At 40.6% G+C, this 25,681-nt stretch overlaps 2 protein-coding genes across 3 annotated transcripts; one reads left to right on the plus strand and one right to left on the minus strand.

Moving 5' to 3' along the window:
* Position 1: 1 nt before the first annotated feature.
* On the minus strand, positions 2-7,532 carry grik6 (glutamate receptor, ionotropic, kainate 6). Its single transcript, XM_074644287.1, has 10 exons — positions 7,437-7,532; positions 7,189-7,274; positions 3,898-3,929; positions 3,623-3,802; positions 3,218-3,441; positions 1,901-1,998; positions 1,567-1,784; positions 1,269-1,488; positions 931-1,175; positions 2-596 (listed from the first exon to the last, which is right to left on the minus strand). Exons 2-10 carry the CDS (start codon positions 7,271-7,273, stop codon positions 492-494), a joined length of 1,407 nt encoding a protein of 468 aa, XP_074500388.1. The 5' UTR covers position 7,274; positions 7,437-7,532; the 3' UTR covers positions 2-491.
* Positions 7,533-11,983: 4,451 nt separating this feature from the next.
* On the plus strand, positions 11,984-25,357 carry brpf3a (bromodomain and PHD finger containing, 3a). Of its 2 annotated transcripts, none has more exons than XM_074644312.1 (13): positions 11,984-12,329; positions 15,516-17,039; positions 17,318-17,474; positions 18,563-18,694; positions 19,772-19,900; positions 20,010-20,322; positions 20,426-20,755; positions 21,190-21,753; positions 21,841-21,898; positions 22,260-22,348; positions 22,558-22,655; positions 22,830-22,984; positions 23,075-25,357. In XM_074644312.1, the coding sequence occupies exons 2-13, from the start codon at positions 15,535-15,537 to the stop codon at positions 23,256-23,258; spliced, it is 3,714 nt and encodes a 1,237-aa protein (XP_074500413.1). In that variant the 5' UTR covers positions 11,984-12,329; positions 15,516-15,534; the 3' UTR covers positions 23,259-25,357. The 2 variants fall into 2 exon arrangements, with proteins under 2 accessions (XP_074500413.1, XP_074500423.1); XM_074644322.1 differs by having other exon boundaries at positions 20,010-20,307.
* The last annotated feature ends 324 nt before the right edge of the window (positions 25,358-25,681 follow it).

Raw genomic sequence — 25,681 nt, forward strand, 5'->3', positions numbered from 1 at the left:
GTTACACAATTAGACCGTTTTATTGTTTTAGGCATGCTGTAATGTTTACAATCAACAACGTTTTTATGCATGAAATAGTTTTTAAAAAGAAATCATTATAATCCTGTGATGCCATTGCCAACTGTACAAAACAGCATGATGACAAACAGTAAACTTACATGAGCACTATTTGTTAGTCAAACTGTGAACACTGATCATTTTAATAACTGTTTTTATAATATTTAAACTATCATGTTTGCTTTTTCAATGAAATTATAGCATTAACACTTGAAAATCAATAAATTGATTATTTTAATAAAATGTGAGTTTTTTTATTTTTACATGTAATATTATTTTCATTATTTTTATCTGATGTATTTCTACAACTAAAAAACTTCAAAACCTACAATTAATGTTTCATTCAAATATTAGATCAAATTCTCAAATAGCTATCAAACAAAAGAAAACTGAAGTTTTCAGACTTGTTAATACGACATGTTTCTAGGATGTTTCTATGCTTTTTCTTTATCTTTGTCCACATTTTCTTGGGGTTTGTTTGCATTGCTGGTCCTCAAGCGCAGACTCAGTTCTTCAGTCAGCACAGTGCAGCAGGATTTCTGCAATGAAACAAAACTAATCATGAATATGTTGATGAATTTAATGTAAACATGGTTGAGTGGGTGAGAGAGCGTGACTGTCTAAGTCTGCGTGTGTCCTCTGCATTTTGTTCTACAGCTGATGTGAAAACTGTTGGTAAGTGACAGTCTTTAAATGGTTGAGCAAACGTTGCAGCCCTTCAGGCTTATATGATACATTTAAAAACGTATTGGATAAACACAACTACACACAAAAGACAAGGTTAGTTCAGTTGCTGTAAAGTTAACACATTTGTGATGGATGTTGTTGTTTTTTCGCCTGACAGAAGTGATTTGTGAATGTGCTTGCACGCACCCTCTGCTCAGCTGCACTTGTGCGGCTCTTGAAGGTGAGCTCCAGGACGGCCAGCAGTGCTCCCAGCCCCAGGCCCAGGGACAGAACCAGAAACATCCCCTTGAGGCTGTGCGGCTGCACAGCTGAAGACTTGGCCTTGCCTGCTATGCAGCTGCTGGCCCACCACTTGCTTCGCAGGTAAGCCAGCTCCCCCGCCTCGCTCAGCTGCAGGATCGCCACGCTGAGGTTCTTTATGATGGGTGAGCCTTGAGGAAATTCATAGATTTATTGTTAATTATACTATTTAAATCATATATTCATTTTAAATGTCATCATATTTTCAAAATGAATAACCTCACCAAGGGTGGCAGCAATGCTGTATCCCCTCATTCCAACGACTTCATGTGCTCTGACCAGCTCACAGTGGCGTGCTACTGCCAAGTCCAAAGAAACAGACTCTCCAATAAAGGCAAAGTCTCCCTCTTTTGCACGCCGGACCCCTTCGTCCATAGACGACACAAAACTCTTAGTTCTCTCCATGTGTTCGTAGATTCTGCGGTAGACTGGATTGTTTGAATTCTGCATGAAGGAAAAACAGAATTAGAGAAACAGCAGTGAGACGGGGGGGAATCCATAAGTGATCTGATGTCTGTATACCTTGAAGAAGGCGAGGGTGGAAGAGCCCGCCAAGCAGCCGTACTCAATCGTGTCCTGGTTGGCCAAGTCCTCAAACCCTTTCACTCTCAGGTGAGTGGACTCGGAGGTCTTAGAGGAGCTGAGGTTGGAGAAATAACAAGCCAGGAGGACGATGGTAAATATCCACCAGCTGCAGCAGATGACACGTCCTGAAAGAGCTTTTGGGTGGGGGCCGGCACCTGACAACACAAGAAGAAGTATAAAGAAAAATGTCTCAAGCAAAGAGGGAGAGGATTTCCAGAAAAGAAACAAATCAATGCATTCATTATTGCCTGTGTCTGGTTTTGCTGTTTACCTTGTAGAGTCAGAGCTCCAGCTGTGTACCACAGGCTGTGGAGGAGGCTGAATCTGTTCGGCTCACTCTGAGGCTGACTCCACTCACATGGGCTGAGTCTGCATTTGCATAAAAATATAACTTATTAATGTGACCGCACTCAAAGGGAATCCACTGCCAGCAGAAATGTGAAAATATCCACGGACAAGAAGTATATAAATTCATATTCAAATCCACAGCACATCAATAAACAACAACAACTAAATCATAATTATCACTTTTTGAATATATTAAAGATGCTAAACACCATATTGGGAGCATTTCTATTGCCTCCGCATGGCTCTCAACATGGCGACGGCTGAGCCAGCGGCTCGTAGCCATGGATGTATGAAGAGAACTGGATACAGCGTTGAAGGCGGGGCCCCGTTCATTCCTATGAAAGTTGCTCAGTGGCGTATGAAGCCAAAATGGCGCGACTTCTGACTGGAGAAGTACCTGGATCTTCCGGCGATCTGCTGCATCTATTGGGCCCATGGAGCAGGCGCAGTAGCGTCCACTTGGTCACATGACTCGGTGACGGGGTCACAGCCGTCACGCCGTTGTCACGGCTTGCTTACTCCGCCTCATTCACATGAACGGAGGAAGGGAAATAACTCTGGATTCGGCTATTAGTGCATTTTACAACATTTAGGACCTAATGATTTAAATAAGGGCTATTCAAGTGTTCGTACTGGGAAGTTGATTCACCTAAACAAATAAATGATCCGCTGAGTTACAGACGTCTCTTTTCCAATGTAAGTCTATGGGAAGAAGTCTTTTTGGGCCGAAGGGCATCATGTGACGGACACGGAAGATGTAGTACCGCCGTTAGGCCACTACGAAAATTGGTATCAACGACTGGCGCTCCTCCTGGGGGCTTGCTCGTAGCTAACAGCGCTAACAGCGCTAACAGTGAAAACAACAGCAACAGTGCAGACAGAACTAACAGTGTTAACCTGAGGGAGAACCGGAGGGTGGGTGCTATGCTTCCGCAACGGCTCTGTCGGTCAGGACGGCGTTATCAGCTGTAACTGCCATGTGAGCGCAGTGCAGAGCAGCGGTCGTGAGCTAGCCAGTGGGGAAACGCTAACATGCACTAAGAGCACGCACGGCCGGCTTGGCAATGTCAACAAAGCACAGAGAAACTCGGATTATAACACACACAGAGGGAAAGCGACTTCATTCTCTGCTCAGGTAGACATTACTCCTCTATATCTTTACATAGCAAATACTTGTTTGATGCTATATTAATGCTCTGGGTATCATGTAGAGAACCTTTAAACTACTTGCATTACCAACCTGGCTACTATAAAGATGCAAGCAGCGGTCCCCAGGTAGGCAATGAGTATGCCGACCCAGGTCTCGGCAGTGAAGGGGGACAGGAAATCAAAGAAGCCCGTTCCATCTGAGATGTCCTTCCTCAGCAGGATGCTGATTCCTGTCTGCATGAACGGTTTGGTCATCCCCACCGCTTTCTCCCGAGCTGCAGTGAGAGTCAGCGGAGCAATTGCAAGGTCGGCCTCCTATAGGGAACACATAAATACTTACTGTACATTTATAGAAACTCCTTTATAGATTCTAATTGCACCAACAACCTGCTGATATTGTTCACACATTCACTGATTTTGAATGTATCCGTTGTGCTCCTGGAGAGTGGTCGGCTGCCCTTTGACCCCTCCAAATGTCAGTTTTGCGTGCACTCACCCCTCTCACCACCTCTCCAATCATCCCGTTCCAGTTCCCGTTCTCATCCTGTCTGCCGTATGAAGCATCTTTCACCAGACGCACATTGTACCCGAAGCCCAGTTTCTTGGCAACTTCAGACAGCAGGTCAATGCAAAAGCCTTCCAGGTGTGAGCCTTTGTACATTGCATACGGCTCTTGCTGAAAGAAAATACGTCAAAACATAATCAGTGAAATGTGTTTTATCTTAAATTCATTTACCTTTACCAGAGGCTTAAAAGAAACAAATTAACTACCTTTATTGTTGTGATTCTCATCTCCGATTGCACTGATGTCGAGGGGGAAAAGTAAGGAACACGTTAGTACGAACAACCTTTTAGACAAAAGCACCATTCATGAGGTTACAAAGATATGAGGGGGAATAAATCAGGGGTCTCAACCTTGGAGTCAGGACCTCAGGGGGTCTTAAGATAAATCTGAGGGGTCACTAGATGTTTAAAAGGATATGAAAGAAAAATGTTTTTTCTTTGGAAATACAATGTTACCTCTTATAGTGTATTTACCGTCTTCTAATTAGCCTCATATAACCCTGTTCACTGCTGAGCTATTGCAGAACATGTTTTTCTGTGAATATCCTTGGAGGTATTTAGAAGAGATAATACTGTCTTGTTCAAGGTCGATGAGTACGAGCTGTTCTCCACTAGCTAAGAAGAAGACGAAGAATGTAACCACTACCGTAACATAGCAAACAGGTGTAGGTCAGCAACAGCTCTCATCCTATGATAAGTTAGAAGTAGAATGTGTCATAAGCAGGAGAAATGAACCCATTGGACGAAAGGACCAAACAGGGTATTGGCGTACTGTATAAAAGATCATGTATTCTACCATTTGTCAGGATTTCGCACTGTGTGCCTCATCTCTCGAATAAAGAAACAAGGATCTCAAGAATCTGTCTCTTCATTTGTTTAATGAAAAGTATACTACACTCTTCAGGCCTCTAAAAATCCTTTAAATAAAACAAAATTAAGACGAAAACAATCCCCCCTTTGGTTGATCTGCTCACAACTCAGAGCTGGTTCTAGTGATGGCAATGTCTGTTGGTCGGCCCATCGCTTTGGTCCAGACTGAAATATCTCAACAATTATTGGATGGATTAAAGGGGAACTATGCCAATTTTCAACATTCATACATGTTATTCTAAGACAGTCCAAAAAATATTAGTAAACATGAACAACTCTCTCCCAAATCCAAAAACTAGAATGCTTAAAGTCAAACTTGTGATGTCATAGTGTATAAAATGTGTAACTGCTCTATAGACAATTATTGGGGAGAGACGTTAAAGATGACACTGAGAGCACCCAGGGGAATGATCTGAGTTTATGGGAACATTTTCTGTTTCACATCTGACAACACTACAATAGAATAAAACTCATTTGGTTATAAAAAAGAAAACAAACAAAACCAGTCTGCCATTCATTGTCCATGTAGCAGCTCCAGACTTTACACCCTATGACATCACAAGTTTGAGACTTACTCCTCTGGTTTCTGGCTTTGAGAGAGAGTAGCTCATGTTCATACATATTGATTGGTCTTTATAGGCCTTGAAAATACATATTCTTAATGTAGGTGGTGTTCCCTTTAAGATGAAAATGTGTCCTTCATGGTTCAAGACTTTGGTGAACTTTTCATCTAGCGCCAGCAGGTCTTAGTTTTCCCTTATCCGATGAAATATCTCAACATCTACTAGATGGATTGGTACATCACTTTGTAGAGACATTCATGGTTCCCAGAGGATGAATCCTACTGACTTGGGTGATTCCTTGACTTATCTGACATTTAGCTCAAAGCACTGCTGTGCCCAAGTACAGCCTCAAAAAGCAGCTATCTGATTTGTGAGGCTCTTAGTCTTGTCAATATGATTTTTATTTGTATTGCTTAGTTGTTCTGTTTTGGTATGTTTGATAAAGTAATGTCAGATGTTGTAGATGATGTAAATGTTGCCCCATTTTTTATTATGTGGTGAAACATTATTAAAAATGTAAAACAATAAAGGAAAATAAACAGATCATATGGCACCGGTGGCCAATCCTGGTCTCCCACTTTGGGAACCGATGTCTTGGATATATAAGCGTCATTTGTCTTGATTATGAAAAGTGAGAAAGATATGAGGGGCAACAAATAATGGGGATACATTAGAGTAAGAGAACAACTGATTTATTTTGACTGACAAGTTTTTCACAGCTAAATTTAGCAGAATCAAAGCCCCCTTTGTGCCATTGACCATCTTCAGACTTTACTCTGACATGCAGAGATGTCTGAGGTGAACTTTGGGGCGCATGACCTTCTAGTCACTACTGGTTTCCGGTATCCTAGAGATCTGGCCGCTCTTCTCTCCTACTTGAAAACGGCTTGCACACCACAATCTATTTAGAGCAGTGTTTTAATTCAAAGAGTCTCAATGCCGTGGCACTGTGAGATGGGAGGGAAGTCAAAGAGTATCAAAAGCTTCGATTCAGGCCAAGGCCTTGGGGATCCGTCACCACGGGGTGATCCTGACAACCATCAGATCCTCCTTTTCAGAAGATGACACGTATACAAGCTCTTCAAGGATTTTTGGCCACTCTGAGACACAAGGCCTTTGTTTGCTCCATAGAGTTGATTTATTACCGTTTTTTTTGTCAACTGGCTTGCTTCCCTTTCTGTTTTTCTACAAGAGTTGGACAGGATGTGGCGCTACGCTTTGATATTGATCCGAGCTGACTGTGACTGAGAAATTTCTACCAAATCCAGCAGTGAAAACATGAGGAATTTGGCAGAGAAAAAAAGCAATCTGCCACCACACTGAATTACAAATGCAGTGACCGGGTCAAACTTTTAAATATTGGTGTTAAGTGACTAAACTAAATTCTCTAGACCAACTTCTACATCAATGCTCACTCAGTCACTTTCAACATGGTTTGAAATTGATCAGTGTTATCTAACAAGCCTTGTTAAAGGGACTGTTTGTAACTTCTTACACGTATAAATCAATCCGGGTCGGTGTCCCATGCGTGCTCGCGTGTGGCTACGCTGTTCAGACAAGAATCCAACACAAACTACAAGGAAGCACCAAAACCGCAAAGTTATATCTAGTGAAGCCTGTCTTGCAAAACAGTGTTGGCCGCGGTCGGAGGACGCAGAGGAGACCGTAGGGCCGGAGTCTCTGCTGTACTCTGCTCCTCTGCCTGCTTGCCTTGACTCAGCTCGCTCCACCTCTACATGTGCATGCGCGCACACTACACACTGCAGAAGAGTTAGTTTAGCTCTGAGAATATCTAGTGAATGTACAGTGGACGTTTGTGCAGAAATAAATGCTGCAGCAGCTGAAATATAGAGTGATATTGTGGTTTTAGCTGACGTGTGTTGCCTCACTGTGTTGATCAATGCTCGTTCATGTCTATGTAGCGTGAGCCCGACGCTGACTTTCGTTGACTTAATGGCCACGCTGTTAAAAAGCATTTCTGATTCTTACAAACAGTCCCTTTAAATATGTTCTATTGATTTACTGTGTCAGTATTATTTCTGCAAAAGTACAAATAGTTCCTTACCTTCAGTGCACACTCCCATGTCCAGGAAAAACCCAACAGATAATACAAAGAAGCCAAACAGCATCCTGATTCTCCTGATTTGCATCCTACAAGTTACAAAAAGACAATTAGTGGTTGGTTGTGCATCAGATGAATCACACAGGTAAACTTAAATACATGAATATTAAGACTTTTCTTGGTACAAATGCAAAGATGTGAATCAAATTAACAAATTCATTGAGGAGAGTACATATGATGGATTTCCGTACCACCCTCGACAAGAGTCCAAGATGTGGCTGCTGGATTGGCACGACGTCAGACTTCAGACGGACCCCAGTGAGCTCTACTGTGATGCAGCGTGGTCTGAAGTTTTTCAGATTCAAATGTGTTTAAGATAGCCAGCAAAGTTTTTGTGGGTGGAGAAATTGGAAGAAATTTGAAGGGGTGGGAAGAAGCAGCATGAGGTATGAACATGTAGCTTTCACTGTGGAACAAAATGTGGTCATTTTTACTAAAAACTACTTTGAAGAATATCTTAACCCTCATCCTACCTCTGGGGTCACCACAGACCCCAGAGGTATACTCAGTGTCATATCTCCCAGGTGCTTTATTCTATTATTGTTTGTTCCTAATGACTTCATAAAATAGAATAGATAAATAAATTGTTTGCCATGGGTCCTAATCTAAAGTAGGCTATCACACATTATCAGGGAGGTTTCTCTGTCAGTCATTTTTAAGGAGACACACACAGTTGCAGCAGACACAGTTTTACTCATGCACATGTCTATTTTCGTTTTACACAATATGCAAATGAACTGCAACTTTCCTAAAATAATAATCTTCAGATAACATTAGTTACATGTCTAATAATGGTTAGAGAAGAAAAAAGTTAACATTTTGCTGTGATGGTTGTTTCTTACAGTAGTTTATTCTTGAGACCCCTGTCGGTGCGAGGGTTAATAATAAGAATGAATAACATTATCTTGTTATGGAACAGTAGCAAACTTATATTGTAGTGAAGCTGAGTTTCACAGGTTTTATGATATTACACAAAGCACAGGGATATCACCCAGGAGTTTGCAATGTGTAGTTGTCTTTGTGTTAGTAGTTATTTTAACCCAACACAATGTTTTTCCCTAAATTTAACTGTTTTTTTTGCCTAAACCTTAAGAAGTTGTAGTTTTGTTACCTAAATCTAAAGAAGCCTTTTTATTTGTGTACAAATTTAACATTTCATTCAGTTTTACAATGTGTTAGAAGGTATTGCTTTTAATTTTTACTTTCACTTTTACAACATAGTAGGCGTAGTAGGCCCCTATTGACCCACATTTATGGTGCTTATAGTGACTGATAACACCTATTTAATGGCCTGATAACAGTTGAATCGGGTGCAGCGTTGATGCGGCTATGAACCCACAGATGGTTAACACACTGTAACATCAGTGTTTGCAGCATGACGGCCCTCTCTGCTCTTTATTAACACTTTAAATGGAAAACAGGAGACCACAGAATTGACTGACTGGATAAAGATTTTGTTGGCCCCTGAGGGTTTATCAAACATGTTGCAAAACAGGTGGAAAAAAAACATTCTGAGTGAACATATTCGTGCAGAGAACCAAACATAAGACATATTTGCGATGTGGCTCAAAGATGGCCTTGGAAAGATGTTGGCAGCTCAGAAAAATTGTTGAATAAGAATCTTTTATGGGCACAGATAAAAACTACCAATCTGTTTAAAGCGAGCAGGGAGCCAGGACTTGGTTCTTCTGTGCAGCTCCAAAATCAATATTTGAAACAGTCCTTTTTGTCAGACTGGCACTCTGGATCGGTCTCGTCCACACGACAGTGTATGTTTAATGAATTATTTAATTTTCTAATGCAAGCAAAATACTGACAGGCACGCTAACAAGCTTGTTCAGTCCAATGGATACATTTTCATTTGTATTTTACCATTAACATCTGAACTAATAGGCTGTATGGTTGCAAAATAAAAAGAATAATTTTAGAGTGAGAGCAAATGCATAACATTATAATGTATAATAATTTGTTATTTCCAAAATTATTTTGTTATAGATTATAAATTATGTTATAAATTCAAGTTACAATAGTAGCCTGTGCTCAGTTAATGGCTGAAAAATTTGATATAGCTCAATATAAATAATTTCAGTGTCTAGGCAACAGGAAATGTTTCTATAGCAAGATAGCGGACTGAATTAGTCCCTATGTGTGTTCAGCAGACATGTTATAGCGCCTGTGGTGAAACTGTGACCTATACAACCAGTGATCAGCTCCTCAGTTTGAGCTAGATTATGGACTACAAAGTGAGTGATAATATATAAATAAATTCAACAAAAGCCTGCTGGCATGGTGAAATTATTTCAGTATTGGCAAGATGAAGTGCATCTATTCCTGCCAGTGAATCAACTTAATTAAGTTAAAATCATTGTTGGCTTTGATGGAGCTTCACACTTATAACATTACAGTCAAATCCAGTGCTGGTCTGCACCAATGGAGCAAGTAAGGTCAGAAAAGTCTACACTTATTCTAATGGAGTCATTTTTGTCAACTCAGCTGATGGAAGTACAAAGAATTGATGTGAATAAAATATGTAATGCAGGGTCACAGACATGATTTTAGAAATACTGAGTTGATGATTCTACATTATATTGATTAATTTAAGTGATCAGTTGTATTTCATTTCCTCACATTATGGCCTAAATGCTGTTTCAAAGAAGTCTTCACGCGTACAGGAATATACATTAAATCATATACATAAAAATAATTTGGATTAATTATTGTTTTATTGTGTTATTATTAAATCTGATTTAAGATTTTTTTCATAATTTCTCTGTAATTGTATAATGTAAACTTTCTCCTCTTTAGGTCACTGAAGACTCAAAATCCCCAGAAACCAGGGATGCACCGATACCGGATCGGATATCGGGCCGATAATGACTCAAACAGCTGGATCGGATATCGGTGACAATGGGGCCCATCTTTTAAATTCAATTCTATGTTTATATACTGTATATATTATATACTGGGATTTTAATTCCTGTTTAAGTTTTGACCAATTTGTTGCTACATTAAAAAGGTTTACACCTGAATTGTAATTCCTGTTAATTTTGAAAATGCTTTTGTCAAACTGTTGGTGTACGATTTATTATTTTAATAATAAATAACAATTCAGTACATTTATATCTATGTATTTATTTGTTACATTTTATTTTACAAACTTATGAAAGCAATGTTTATGTCAAGCCTGATGTTGCCTTACACATAAAAGAATGATCCCAGTCACTTCCACACAGTGAAGCATACAGCTTATTAATTAAACACTGGTATTGGATCGGTACTCGGTATCGACCGAACAGAAGCCCAGTTATCGCTATCATTATCGAGACAGAAAAAGTGGTATCAGTGCATACCTACCAGAAACAATACTGAGGACATGAACTCACTGTCCCTGATGTAATGTAGAAAAGGAGAAACATGCTAAATATTTTTTATATCTCATAATGGTGACTTTTGTTTTCAAAGGCTCTCATTGCACCCACATGCAGTGAAAAACCAACAGAGACATAGCGCTATAATAATAGACACAGGTCGAGCAGGAGATAAACAAAGAGAAGCTAAGAAAAAGAAACAACACAATGTTCGCCTAGAGCAGGGGTCGGCAACCTTTACTATCAAAAGAGCCAGTTTAGGCAAGAAAATTAAAAAAAATTCTGGAGCCGCAAAACATTTGATCATTGTGATGAAGGTAACACAGTTTATAGTCTAAGTAAATTATATAGTATATAAGTCTAATACAGTGAGGGCCAAAGTGTACATGTACTACAGAGTATCAGGGCCACATTGAGGGGAAAACAATTGGAGATTTCCAGAATAAAGTCCTAATATTACGAGAATAAAGTTATAATTTTCGAGAAAAAAAGTTGTAACATTACGAGAAAAAAAGTAATAATTTTACGTGAAAGAAAGTTGTAATTTTACGAGAAAAAAAGTTGCAATATTACAAGAAAAAAAGTAATAATTTTACGAGAAAAAAAGTTGTAATATTACGAGAGAAAAATTTATAATTTTACGAGAAAAAAGGCGTAATTTTACGAGAATATAGTCCTAATTTAACGAGGAAAAAAGTCGTAATATTACAAGAATGAAGTCATAACTTTACGAGAAAAAGGGCGTAATTTTACGAGAATAAAGTCATAACTTAACGTGGAAAAAAGTTGTAATATTACGAGAATAAAGTCATAACTTTACGAGAAAAAAAGAAAATAACACGTAAAATTAGTACTTTATATTATGACTTTATTCTCATAATATTACGACTTTTTTTCTCGTAAACCTATGACTTCATTCTTGTAATATTATGACTTTATTCTCTAAATCTCAGATATATTTTTTTCCTCAATGTGGCCCTAATACTCCGTCTTACATTAGACCTACAACAAAAATAAATAAAAATGAAAATGTAAACAAAAAACAGTTATTCATTTCCATGTTTATAAATCCACAGAGAGCCACTGGAGAGGAGCTAAAGAGACACAGGTTGCTTAGAGACCCCTGACCTAGAGACAGCAGGTGTAGGCACATAACAGGTAGAATATGGCTCTATATGGGAAATAAAGACGAGGCTGTAAGGCGCGCAATACATCTCGTTGTTTTTCTCATCGCTTTCTTTCTGCTATCCTCTCCACATTGAGCTCGATGACTTCGCTTTATCGCGTTGACCAATCAGAACACTCTGCGCGTTGCCCGCGAGGTGAAACGGCGCCCTCCTATTGGCTGAGGCGTTTTTTTCCCTTCCTAAAGGGGCGTATTTTTGTTCAAGCCATCTTGACTTGAATATTTAGCCCCATCCTAAGGAACATTTAATGTGATATCTTCGGGCTTTTCGCTAACCCCTTAAGTTTGGGAACCAGAATCGTGTGAAAGGTTGAAACCATAACTATGAAACCGGGTCGAGTTAGTGTGTTTGGAGGAAGTCACGGAGGAGAAGTGAAGTGCTGAAGATGACGCTGTCGACATTATCACCGGCTAGCTAAGCTAAGGGCTGGCATAGCATGTCCGCCTCGGCTGTAGTCTGTCACTAGCTGACACCTATAGCGAGCTGCAGGTATCTGTCTGTCTCACAGCGCAGAGGACGACTTTACAAGGTAAACCACTCTCATATGTTCAGCTTTAAATGCGTTGCTAAGGAGCCCTGTTGCTATGTTTCACAGCTCCGTGTCCTCACACCAGAGAGACTAGAGACAGTCTTTCTGCAGGGGTCTGGAGCACAAAGCAGAAACCTGGTGTCGTGTCGTGATATCTAATGTATACATGCAAGTCATTTATGCATTTAAGGCACGGTGCATACAGTGCGTCTGCTGTCTGGGTTGCTGGTTGTTGGCATGTATATAATTGGGCTGCTAATCAACTTGCAAATCCAAATGTTGTCTCTGCTGTTGTGCGCTTAAAATGGCTGACAGATGTTAGATACTCGGGTTGGTATTTAGCACTCTGCAACCTAACTACGCACAGCAACAAGGAACAAAACAGCATGTGATTGGTGCTGAGGGAAATGTGGGGATGTTACAGGCTTCTGGTTGGACCAATGGAGAGACAGCTGAGCTGCAGACATGCAAGAGACTGTGGTTGTGTTTGTGCAGCAGGAGTACTTGAGGTGACATGCTGGGTTTTTCATTACACCAGCATCCAGAGTTGACCCCCTTTTACCTAGTAAACTGCTGGGTTCACGATTGAGAAAGAAACACAACAAATCTTACAATAAATGCATAAGAAGGAGGCACACTTGGCAGCAGTAAATGAGTATGATTAATCAGGGTAACACAACATTCATTATAGGCAGACTGATGGGCAAAAACAAACTCTGAGAGCAGAATATACCTGAATTTTGTTACCAGATTATTGATTAACACAACAAATGCTTTTTTTTTTCATTTAACCTTTATTTAACCAGGTTAGTCCAATTAAGATTAAGAACCTCTTTTCCAAGGGAGACCTGGCCAAGACAGTCAGCAGCAAGAACACAAAGTTGCAGACACGGACACAAATATAGATAAAATACAATTCACAAACACTAAAGCACTAAAGCACTAAAATTTGCATTAAAATAAAGACAAATGAGGGGGACAAAAAGGAACTTTTCTGGGAGTCAGCTGTACAACAACGGGGCTAAAAACATTGGCATTCAGTAAATGAGTATGATTACTCCTGATATGACCGATGGAAAGACAGCTGAGCTGCAGACATGCAAGCGCTATACAGCAGACTGTGGTTGTGTTTGTGCAGCAGGAGTACTTGAGGTGACATGCTGTGTTTTATTACACCAGAGCACCAGAGTTGACCCCTTTTACCTAGTAAACTGCTGTGGCCACGATTGAGAAAGAAACACAACCAATCTTACAATAAATGCACAAAAAGAAGGCACACTTGGCAGCAGTAAATTATTTATCAGGGTAACACGAAATTCATTATAGGCAGACTGATGGGGGAAAAAAACAAGCTCCGAGAGCAGAATATACCAGATTATTGATTAACGCAACAAATCTTACAATAAATGCATAAGAAGAAGGCACACTTGGCAGCAGTAAATGAGTATGATTACTCCTGATATGACCAATGGAAAGACAGCTGAGGTGCAGACATGCAAGCACTACAGCAGACTGTGGTTGTGTTTGTGCAGCAGGAGTACTTGAGGTGACATGCTGTGTTTTTATTATAGCAGCACCCAGAGTTGACCCCCTTTTACCTAGTAAACTGCTGTGGCCACGATTGAGAAAGAAACACAACCAATCTTACAATAAATGCATAAGAAGAAGGCACACTTGGCAGCAGTAAATGAGTAACACAAAATTCATTATAGGCAGACTGATGGAATAAAAAACAAGCTCTGAGAGCAGAATATACCTGAATTTTGTTACCAGATTATTAATTATTCATGTTTAAAGGTAGTATTATATAATTAATTGTTTATAACATTTTAACCACTGGTATTTATGCTAAAGCAATGAACAGCCATGGTGTGAAAATAGGGAGGGTTGCCTGAATTAGGTCAGAAAATGATCAGAAAATGACGATCAGTGTTTCCCAAAGCCCAAGATGACGTCCTCAAATGTCTTGTTTTGTTCACAACTCAAAGATATTCAGTTGAGGTAACATGCTGGGTTTTTATTACAACAGCACCATAATTGACCCCTTTTACCTAGTAAACTGCTGCGTCCACGATTGAGAAAGAAACACAACAAATCTTACAATAAATGCATTAGAAGGAGGCACACTTGGCAGCATTAAATGAGTATGATTAAGCAGGGTAACACAAAATTCATTATAGGCAGACTGATGGAAAAAAAACAAGCTCTGAGAGCAGAATATACCAGAATTGTGATTAACACAACAAATTTTACAATAAATGCATAAGAAGAAGGCACACTTGGCAGCAGTAAATGAGTATGATTACTCCTGATATGACCAATGGAAAGACAGCTGAGGTGCAGACATGCAAGCACTATACAGCAGACTGTGGTTGTGTTTGTGCAGCAGGAGTACTTGAGGTGACATGCTGTGTTTTTATTAAACAGCACCCAGAGTTGACCCCCTTTTACCTAGTAAACTGCTGTGGCCACGATTGAGAGAGAAACACAACAAATCTTAAAATAAATGCATAAGAAGAAGGCACACTTGGCAGCAGTAAATGAGTATGATTAATCAGGCTAGCACAACATTCATTATAGGCAGACTGATGGAATAAAAAACAAGCTCTGAGAGCAGAATATACCAAAATTGTGTTACCAGATTATTAATTATTCATGGTTAAAGGTAGTATTATATAATTAATTGTTTATAACATTTTAACCACTGGTATTTATGCTAAAGCAATGAACAGCCGTGGTATCATAATAGGGAGGGTTGCCTGAATTAGGGCTGCAACTAACGATTATTTTCATTGTCGATTAATCTGTTGATTATTTTCTCGACTAATCAATTAGTTGTTCGGTCTATAAAATGTCAGAAAATGACGATCAGTGTTTCCCGAAGCCCAAGCTGACGTCCTCAAACGCCAAATGTCTTGGCACAATAATACTACCAGCATTGACGTTTTAATGTTCATTTATAATTCAACATTTACTGCAAGTTGTACTGGTGGTGTGATGATGATATCACTACAGTTATTTCCCAGTAATTCAGATCTCAGATTTTATCTGACAGTACAAACAACATATACGACACAATAATAAATAAAACAGCAGCTGCTGTAAGTCTTACTAGATAATGACACAAAGTAGAAAGTGTTGACACACATTGCATTAAATAATTGTTCTTTCCTTTGTATCTGTTAGGGAGCTGGTGTAAACTCCCATGCGGAAGGTGAGGAGTTGGGAATGTGAGACAGTTGTTAGCGGACTCAACATGGGTAGGGGCCGAGGCAGAGGGAGAGGAAGGGGCAGGGGATCGTCTGGCCAGCTGCGGCCCCCCTCGCCCTACAGACTGCAGCTCTCTCCATCCAGGGAGACTCTGACGTACGCTCAGGCACAGAAAATAGTGGAAGTGGACCTAGAAGGAAGGCTCCATCGGATTAACATCACGGATCCTCTGCCAGTTATTACAGAGGACGAGATGATGGCCCAGGACATTGCCGAGTGCAACAGCAACAAAGAGAACAGCGAACAAACGCAGAGTAAAACCAGATCGTGGAGGAAACCGTCAAACAGTAAAAGCAGGAGGAGTAATAAAAATAGTCACCAGAACCAACGGTCCAGCTCTCAGCAGCACACAGGACCTACTAATTCCCTCCAGCAACCGTCCCAGCAAATCCCTCTGCCCGAGCCCATCTTTCGTGTGCTGAGTTCCGTTTGCCCCTCAGAGGCGCCTCCTCTCCCAGCAGCCTACTATCGTTTCATAGAAAAGTCAATTGAGGAACAGGACAGCGTGGCTGAGTACGACATGGATGAGGAGGACCTGGCCTGGCTGGAGATGGTTAACCAAAAGAGGGTGTGTGACGGCCACGCCTCTGTGTCTGCAGACACTTTTGAGCTGCTGATCGACCGCCTGGAGAGGGAATCCATCTTGGAGTCCCGCAGCCAAGCTCTGTCCCAGAGTGCCGTCGACGAGGACGCTTTCTGCTGCGTCTGCCTGGATGACGAATGTCTCAACAGTAATGTCATCCTGTTCTGTGACATCTGCAATCTGGCCGTCCACCAGGAGTGTTACGGTGTGCCCTACGTACCTGAGGGTCAGTGGCTGTGCCGCTGCTGCCTGCAGTCCCCCTCCCGTCCCGTAGACTGTGTGCTCTGTCCCAACCGAGGAGGTGCCTTCAAACAGACAAGCGATGGACGTTGGGCCCACGTTGTCTGTGCCATATGGATCCCGGAGGTGTGCTTTGCCAATACGGTGTTTTTGGAGCCCGTCGAGGGGGTCAAGAACATCCCTACTGCTCGCTGGAAGCTCACCTGCTACCTGTGTAAGCAGAAAGGCAGAGGAGCATCCATTCAGTGCCACAAAGCCAACTGTTACAGGGCCTTTCACGTCACCTGCGCCCAGAAGGCCGGCCTGTTTATGAAGATCGACCCAGTCCGGGAGACGGGTGTCAACGGTACCACCTTCTCCGTGAAGAAGACGGCTTTCTGTGAGCATCATTCTCCAGTGGGGTCTCGGCGGGACGGGTCTGGAGACGAGTCAGTTGAAGGGAGGCTGGTGGGGGGCAGGGGTACCAGGGGTCAAAGGTCCTACACTCAAAGCCCCCCATCACCACCACCAAACAAGAAGGGTACCAAGGGCCAGAAGAAGAACGCAAAGGGGTCTGGTCGGACATCACGTCGCTCAACTGTGCCTGTGCTGCTCGTGCCTCAGATCCCTTCTCACAGGTGTGACATTTGCATACTGTTGAAATTTACATACCCAGCATGCCTTGTTAATTTCCTGTGTCTGCTGCCTTACAAGAGATTATTAGTATTCTTGCAGGGTTCCAAAGGAAACACTCTCTAATGTAATTAGGTTTTGATCCAGTGCATTAAGAGCAAGTATTTCATACACGTATTGATACTTTAAATGACCTTACCATAAGGTCATAAGTTAGTGGTGTTATTATGACCACCAGTACTGCCACACAGTTTTTAAATGTATAACTGTTACATCTCCACAGGCTGAACAAGATCTGCACAGGAGTTGAAGTCCAAAGGAAGAATCAGTTCATGCAGCGGCTTCATAACTACTGGTTACTAAAACGACAGTCACGAAATGGGATGCCTTTAATACGCCGACTTCATTCCCATCTACAGACACACAGGACCGCCGAGCAGGTGAGGACACAGATAATGTAGTGTGTCAGTTGGGTGTCTTTAAAATGAAAATCAAACAAATCCTCTGATAAAAAATAATAACTACTATTAAAGCTGGCGTCCACATTGACTTAGTTAATATATCTGTGTGGTGGAGCATCATACATTATTAAAACATTTACAGTCATTAGAGTATCAGGCCTTCACAGAACCAATAAAGTCTATTCAGGAGGACCGAGTCAGCCAAGTCAAACCGCTTCACACCATGTTTGTATTCTCACACACTGAAATCCAAACATAAGCCCAGACATCACACTTGCAGTGGCTGATTCAAATAGATGGCGTTGCTTCCACACAACCCTTCACAGCTCTGTCATCTTTGCTGTAGACCTCTCACAGCTGCAGAGGGCGACGGTATAAAAAGGTTAGGGATATCGGTTTTAATCTATTGCCCACTTATTAATGATGGCAGGGTAGGGCTGGGCGATATGGCCAAAATCTTCTATCCTGATCTAGGTAATTTCATATCTCAGTAACGATATATATCATGATATAGCTAGTCTATATGAAATAACCACATGGTAAAGCCTATTTATGTATACTCCTTTGTAAATTAAATACTCGACTAATGAAAAGTATTTTTTCTTTTTCTTTTTCATTTTAAGAACTTGAGTCCAAAATTAACAAAACAGTTTCAAGTAAAATTATAAAGAAAAAAGGAATAAATATAGGCCAAGTCTATATCGCGATAGAAACGATATTGAAAAAAATATATACACTTTAATATTGTTCTGACTGTATATATCGTTATATACTGTATATATTGGCACATTGTGAAATGATAGCATACATTTTTACAGTAATGTCCCTATGGTAGCTTTTTGTACTTGAATACTTGAATTTGGTTACATAAAAAGATTATTTCATTTTCTTAAAAAAATGTGGGGGCTAGTAAATAAACCTTCCAACAAGAGTCGAGAACCTGCAGCACAATTGGGTTTCTGAGCCAGAATATCTCCTCACTGCTCTCCAACACAAAGCTAGAGGGAAGACTGACTGTGATGGGTTTTAAAGCTAAAGCTCTTTGTGTTTGTTCCTTTTGTGTTCAGAGGGAGCCTGATGAGAAGCTGTGTGCTGCAAGAGAGGAGCTACGATACTGGCAAAAGTTGAGGCAGGACCTGGAAAGAGCCAGGCTTTTGGTGGAACTCATCCGCAAGAGAGAGAGGCTAAAGAGAGAACAGGTGCATTACAGGAAGGAAGTGTGAGACGAGCTACTTAAATACTTGCGGTATTTTTTACAAAACTCCCGTCAGTCAGTATTGTCATTCATAAGCATATATATTAGAGCTACTCAAGATTACTCAAGTAATCAGTCGAAAATTGCCCAAAAGTCCAGCCTCTCACATGTGAATATTTGATCATTTTTTGGTCATCTATGATAGATATCTCAATATGTTTGGAACTGTTGATCGGACAAAACATGCAATTTAAATACCTTGGAATCTGAGAAATTGTGATTGCCGTGTTTTACTGTTTTCTGACATTTTATAAACAATCATTTAAGAGAAAATAAGGTAACACTTCAATTTACAGGTCTGCAAATTTCATGGTAATTAGGGGATATTTAGCAAGTTACCTATTTGAAATTTCTTTGGAATTACTGCCAAATTACCCCAATATTGACATCAAAAATTATCAAAAATGATTTTATTATAAACATTATTTAATAATTATATGCTGAAATAGTATATAATGGTTAAAATAGGGCCCTTAAGCTTGAGAAGCGGCTGTGCGCTGCTCTTCATCGGAAATGGAAAACCAAAACTAATAGAAGACACTTTTGATCAGTCACAAATCTCACCATTGTGTGACTTATTGTCTACACAAATGTAACCTGGTAGCTGATGTCATGATTCAGGGAGTTTTTGAAGAAATTTCAAATAAGTTATTTGCAAATTATTATCTATTTACCAGCAGACATGGAAATAAAGCATATCAATTAACTTTGTATTCTTTTCCTTGAAATGTATAAAATTATTATATTATTAATTTAATTTAATATTATTATTATTAATTGAAATAGCGCAATATAATTATTAAATAATGTTTATAATAAATCACCTAATTAACATGAAATGTGCAGACATGTAAAATGAAGTGTTACTGAAAATAATAAGCAGATAAATCTATAATGAAAATAATCATTAGATGCAGTCTTAATCTCTGTTCTATTCAACATTTGTTATTCATTTGAACCCTGTAGAGTGACCTTGTTATTGCGCTCCTCTCCCCTGTGTGTTTACGTCACCACTCCTCAGCTGAAAATTCAGCAGGCTGCTCTGGAGTTGAAGTTGACCCCTGCGTTGGTGCTTCTGCGATCCACCTTGGACCAACTGCAGGAGAAGGACTCGGCAAAAATCTTCTCTCAGCCCGTCAATCTATCAGAGGTTGGTGCAGTTAGAAAACAATCTGCTTTTAAATACACACTTTATATCATGCAGCATATTTGCTTTGGGTTTGACTCGGCTAACACTCTTATTTCTATGACTCACTGAGGTCCCAGATTATCTGGAGTTTATTTCCCAACCCATGGACTTCTCCACCATGTGCACCAAACTGGAGGGACACGCCTATTGCTCCATCGCCGACCTAGAGAAGGACTTTAACCTCATGATCTCCAACTGCCTCAAGTACAACTCCAAGGACACCATGTTTCACAAGACAGCCTTACAACTCAAGGAGGTGGGTGGAGCCGTTCTCCGTCATGCCCACAGGCAGTCTCAGAGCATCGGCCTGGATCCCAGCACCGGGATGCACCTCCCAGAGTCTCCCAACAAACACGGCTTCTACAACTGTACGTGGGATGACGGTGAGTTGAGAGTTGGAACTAGCTATTTCTTCGTGATCATAACCCTCGTGCCTCATCTGTTCATCTGCCTTTTTCTTCCTCCTTTTTTTCCCTCTTCTTACAGTCGACTCTCTCTTGGACCCGGAGAACAGACTGCACTTAACCACGGACGAACAGCTCAAGGCCTTACTGGACAAACTGGACGTGGTTGCATCCATGCGCACCAGCGGCGGTCGAACCAAACGCATCAGGCTGCTGCGCCGAGAGATCAACTCTCTCAGACAGAAGATGAGCCAGCAGAAGCAAAATTCCCAGTCTGTGAATGGTAATGACAAGGAGGATGAAGGGGAGGAGGAAGAGAAGGAGGAGGAGGAGGAAGAGAAGGAGAAGAAAAAGAAAAAGAAGAAGACAAAAGTTAATGGACCTTTGACAGCAGTGTCAAACTCTGGGTCAGGTAAAAAATCTTTTTCCTTTTAATATATTTTATACCATTTGGCCATTACTAATAGAATTTAGGTAGCAATGGCGCTGTTGAAACATTATTTGATGTATTTATAGAGCTGCAACTAACGAATATTTTCATTGTCGATTAATCTGCTGTTTGTTTCTTGTTGTTTGTTGTTGTTTTTTTTATGATAATTGTGTCTAGTGCATGTCCAATTGTGAGAAATGGCCATTATAATTTCCTTAAATCCAATCTGACATCTTCAAATGTTTTCAACAGTCCAAAACCCACAGATATTCATTTTACAATGATATGGATGATGACCGGAGAAGCTGCAACCAGTGAATGTTTTGAGATTTTAGTTAATAAATGACTTCTAAGATACACTGACTAATCGTTTCAGCAGTATTTATGATCCTTAAATACATTTCTCATTGATCCAGATGAGTCTCCACCTGTGCTAGAACTCACCTGCCCGGTATCATCGCCGCTGCCAGGAGATGCTCCTCTGGAACCCCCCGTCCTGGGCATCGTGCCCGGAGGACGAAGGTCTCCCGGACGCTCCTTCAAGCGTCAGAGGTCGTCCCGAAGCGGAAGCAAAAGCCAAGGTGACCAAGGCGAAGATGAGGCTGAGGTTGGTGAAACGCCATCTTCACAACCGGAGGCTGTTCACGAGGTCACTCCGTTGGGAACGCCCCCGACTCTGACTCTGGTCGGAGTCGGTCGTCGTACGTCGGTTCTGTTTAAGAAAGCTAAAAACGGGGCTCGGATGGTAAAAAACAAGTCCACGCCACAACAGAACGGGAAAACATCAGAGGGTAAAACCAACGGGTTGGACAGCACCCCCACCAGCCCAAATTCACCCTGCGTGACCAACATCACCACCTTACCCCCCACCCCAAACGCTTCCCCTACTCCTCCCTCTCCTTCCTCACACCACCTGAGGTCCAGAGGCCCGAGCTCAGAAAGTGAAGCAGACAAACTCCCTCCACCACTCAGAGAAGGAGGTAAGGACAAAAACAAATCTCTATATTACGGCGAGAGATTCTAAAAAAAGTCCACGTTTGTCACTATTTAATTTGTGTTATCGCTAGGCCTGACTAATGGAAAGCACACCTCTGCAGACCACGACGATGACGACCAAAAACTAAAGTGAGTGTGGAGTTACAGAGGTAATGAGCCTCATGCAAGAACCACTCGTACTAACAGCTTTGTTCTTAAGTGGCACATACGAGCGTTTTAAGTGTCCTCTATTACACTACTGACGCTGCTAAACTTATCTTTATGTCTGTCATGAACAGGTGGCATTCATCCGGCTGAAAACAAGCTACTCGCACAAGTTAATGCAGCCCAGAGAGTTTAGTGAATCCAACTTGAATAAGTTTAGGATAAGAATACGAAAATGTTCTTACATGAGGCCTATTGTCTTTGAAATTCTTAGCCATTGAATTATAGCTATAGTCTCACCATAACTTGTGCTTTAACTCTTGCTTTTCTCTCCTCTTGTTCACAGCTGTAGCGTCTCCCCACCCAAACGAAGTCGTGGTAAACCTGCGTTGGCAAAAGTTCCTAGCAGTGAGAATGGAGACATCTGTGGGTCTGGTGTGTATGATGCTGAGAAGGCAATGAAAATACAATGAACTACCTCAGTTGTTGTGTGTTTATTGGATGCATATTAGAAGATTCTGCACACAAAACTTTTTATGAGCAATAATATTTTGTTAAATTTTCAGTTTAAGTCTCAAGCTGAGTGTCTCAAGCTGTGTCCTGAATACAAATTAACTGTATTTATTGGAATATCCTGTTCACAGGACAGTCTACACTCCTGTCTTTAGATAGTGAGGCCGAGCTGGGACCTCTGGACCTAGTTTGGGCCAAATGCAGAGGATACCCATCATACCCAGCAATGGTGAGGATGTATTTGCTCTGGCAGTTTTTATAATAATAAATTCAACTTTATATAGCGCTTTTCAGGAACTCAAAGACACTTGTTTATGGTGTATGTACATAACATAAAGCAAAAAGGCCTCATTGCATCCCATAGAATTCAGTCAGCTTGAACTGACATGATGTATTGTTACAGATTGTTGACCCGGACATGCCCCAGGAGGGGCTTCTTCACAACGGCATCCCCATCCCAGTGCCTCCCGTGGAGGTGCTCAAACTGGGCGAATGGAGAGAAACGGAAGAAGGCGAAAAGCTCTTCTTAGTGCTTTTCTTTGACACCAAAAGAACTTGGTAAGATTCAGACAGGCGGGCAAAAAACCTCACGCTGAATTTTAAAAACAATCGGGAGCAGTCTTGAAAATTGTGTCTCTTGGTTTTCAGGCAGTGGCTTCCTCGTAACAAACTGCTGCAGATGGGGAGAGACGACACGGTCGACAAGCTGCGCTTAATGGAAGGCAAGAAACCCAGCGTTCGCAAGTCGGTACACACTGCATACGACCGGGCCATGGTGCATTTAAACCACGTGAGAGGAAATCTAAACTTCACTCCCTCCAATTTTATATAAAACTTTTAGTTTAAAGATTTTATCCTCTTAAACAGGCTGTCTGGTTATATGTATAGAAGCTTCATCAATGCTCTTAAAAGGTGGGGAAAGTAAATCAAAGGGGTTATATTCAAAGGTTTTCTGCATAAAACTTGTTGCTCTGATTTATAAAATGGAGAGAAAAAGTGCTTGAAGACATTTTCTTAGATGAATTTGTTCATTTATTCGTGTCATTTTTGTAAAAGATTTTACACAACCACTGTTGCTATGTGTCCATATAAAGTTTTTATTTTAGGCCAAAGTGAGTCAAGACTAAAGGTGAGAAAAAGTGTAAATATTAAATCGTCAAAGGGATCGTCTTGATTCAAAACATATTTAGATTGTATTTGCCATTGAAATGTCACTGTGTTTAATGAAGTGTGAAAGCCCCGTTTAATGTTCACGTCATATCTGGACTCCACAGAAGTTTGGCTTTGGAAAAAGCCATCAAAAAATAATTAATTTATATATATATATAAAGCATTTTTTTAAAATGAAAACACAAAATACAACAAATTTAAAACCATCCTCGCTCCATTAAATCACACAGGCTTCATCCCAAATCGCATACTACGCACTGCATACTCAATATGTGTACTATCGTTCAACATACTTTTGTGTGAAATACAGTATGTCTTTTTGGACGCACCGAACTGTAATTACCACGCCACTTCCTGAGAGCCTCGTTGCCGGTTGGAGACGTGTAACCGTGGTAACCCACATCAACCTCATGTGACCAAAACAAAGTTTTGTGAGAATCAAAGTCTGAATTAATTTAAAATATATATTACGCCTATAGCAAAGTGACTTATCGTTAAATCTAAGCATAATTGATGTTACAGAGCTGTCCGTCAACGTCTGTTATGAACGTTGTCGTCACTACCGTATTGCATTGTGGGATATTTATACCACCGTAGTGTCCAGCGTTGCATACTGTAATATTTAATTGGAAATAGTATGCAATCGCGTACTATTGGTTTCGGACACACTCAAAAAATCGTACTCTTTTAGCGTACTTAATAGCTAGTATGGAATTTCGGATGCAACCGTAGCCTTTTAGTTACCACTGATATTAAACAGAGCATTATTCAAAAACAAACACATGAAACCTGCTCAAGCTTGACATTACATTTTAAAGATAAGCCAGCAGGTTTGACTCCTAGGATATGTTTCGAGTGTGCACACATTTTATTCAGCAATTCTGAGAATTGCTCCGTAGACACAAGACACAGTATGTGTGAAAGAACAATTTGAAATGAATACCGATAGTGGCAACCAAAGCAAACATTCTTGTAGTCCAGCTATGACGTGTTTGTTTATGGGACTTTGGGTTCTTTACTTATTTTTCCATATTGTGAAACTGTGTTATGATACTAGAATGTGGGAGTATGCGGTGCAGCTACTTGGTTAGTGAGATGTGAAGCCACTACGGAGGTTATATTGTGGTTATGACGAAGTCTACTGCGATCTCTCACTGAAGGACTTTGCAATTTGTTTGCAAATCTGGCTGAAATGACTTGAAAAGCACAACCGGTCTGTTTTAAAAAAAGAAAACTTTAAGGATTGGTGACTCCTGGAGCCACATATGTGGCAAAGACGTGTGTGTGTGTGTGTGTGCGTGTGTGTGTACAGTATATATACATATATGAATACAACCTCAGTGTAGTAAAGGTGCATGTGTATAGTTTTGTAAATATGTAAATGTATGTTTATATTGGCTTACATGAAGTAATTTAAGGAATGCAAAAAATCAAATTTAGATTTTAATTTATAACTTGTGGCAGTCGAGTGTTATTTAAAAAAGTAAAATATTGAAAAGATTTATGTATGATGCTAAGTAGCTCTTTGTAATAGTGATGGTATTCACCAACATGTCAGAATATATTCTCTAGAAGTGAGGTGGCACAAAGACCTGAGCTCTGTAGGCAGCAACGAACGCACTAGTCTACAAGAGTAGAGGGTTTTCTTTTCTTGGGTGGCACAGGAGATTTTTTGATCTTGTCATTTGAATTGTACTGCAAGATCTATAATCTGCCTGAGACAATATTTTCTCACACAAGAATAAATGCTGTTTGAAACAACTGCGTGTGTAGGTCGTCTATTAACCACGTTTCACCCGCTCACCTCGGTACTAGAGGTGCAGCGGTTCAGTTTGCGTTGCAGTTTTTGGGTCACGGTTTTGATTCGGTTTGTTTTGCACATTAGGGAGAAGAAAAACAACCATTTCCAATGTGTTTGAACTAATATATATTGTAAATAGATAGTATTGAATGATATTTCTATATGATATGCAGCCATAACACTGATTTTATACATGAAGTAAGGCAGGTTACTTAATGGTCAAGTAGGCCTATGTTCAGATAATCTCTCTTCTATGTCTCCGACACCTCATCAAATAACTAGCA

Source organism: Sebastes fasciatus, chromosome 1 (assembly GCF_043250625.1).
Source record: "Sebastes fasciatus isolate fSebFas1 chromosome 1, fSebFas1.pri, whole genome shotgun sequence".
NCBI classification, from domain to species: Eukaryota; Metazoa; Chordata; class Actinopteri; order Perciformes; family Sebastidae; genus Sebastes; species Sebastes fasciatus.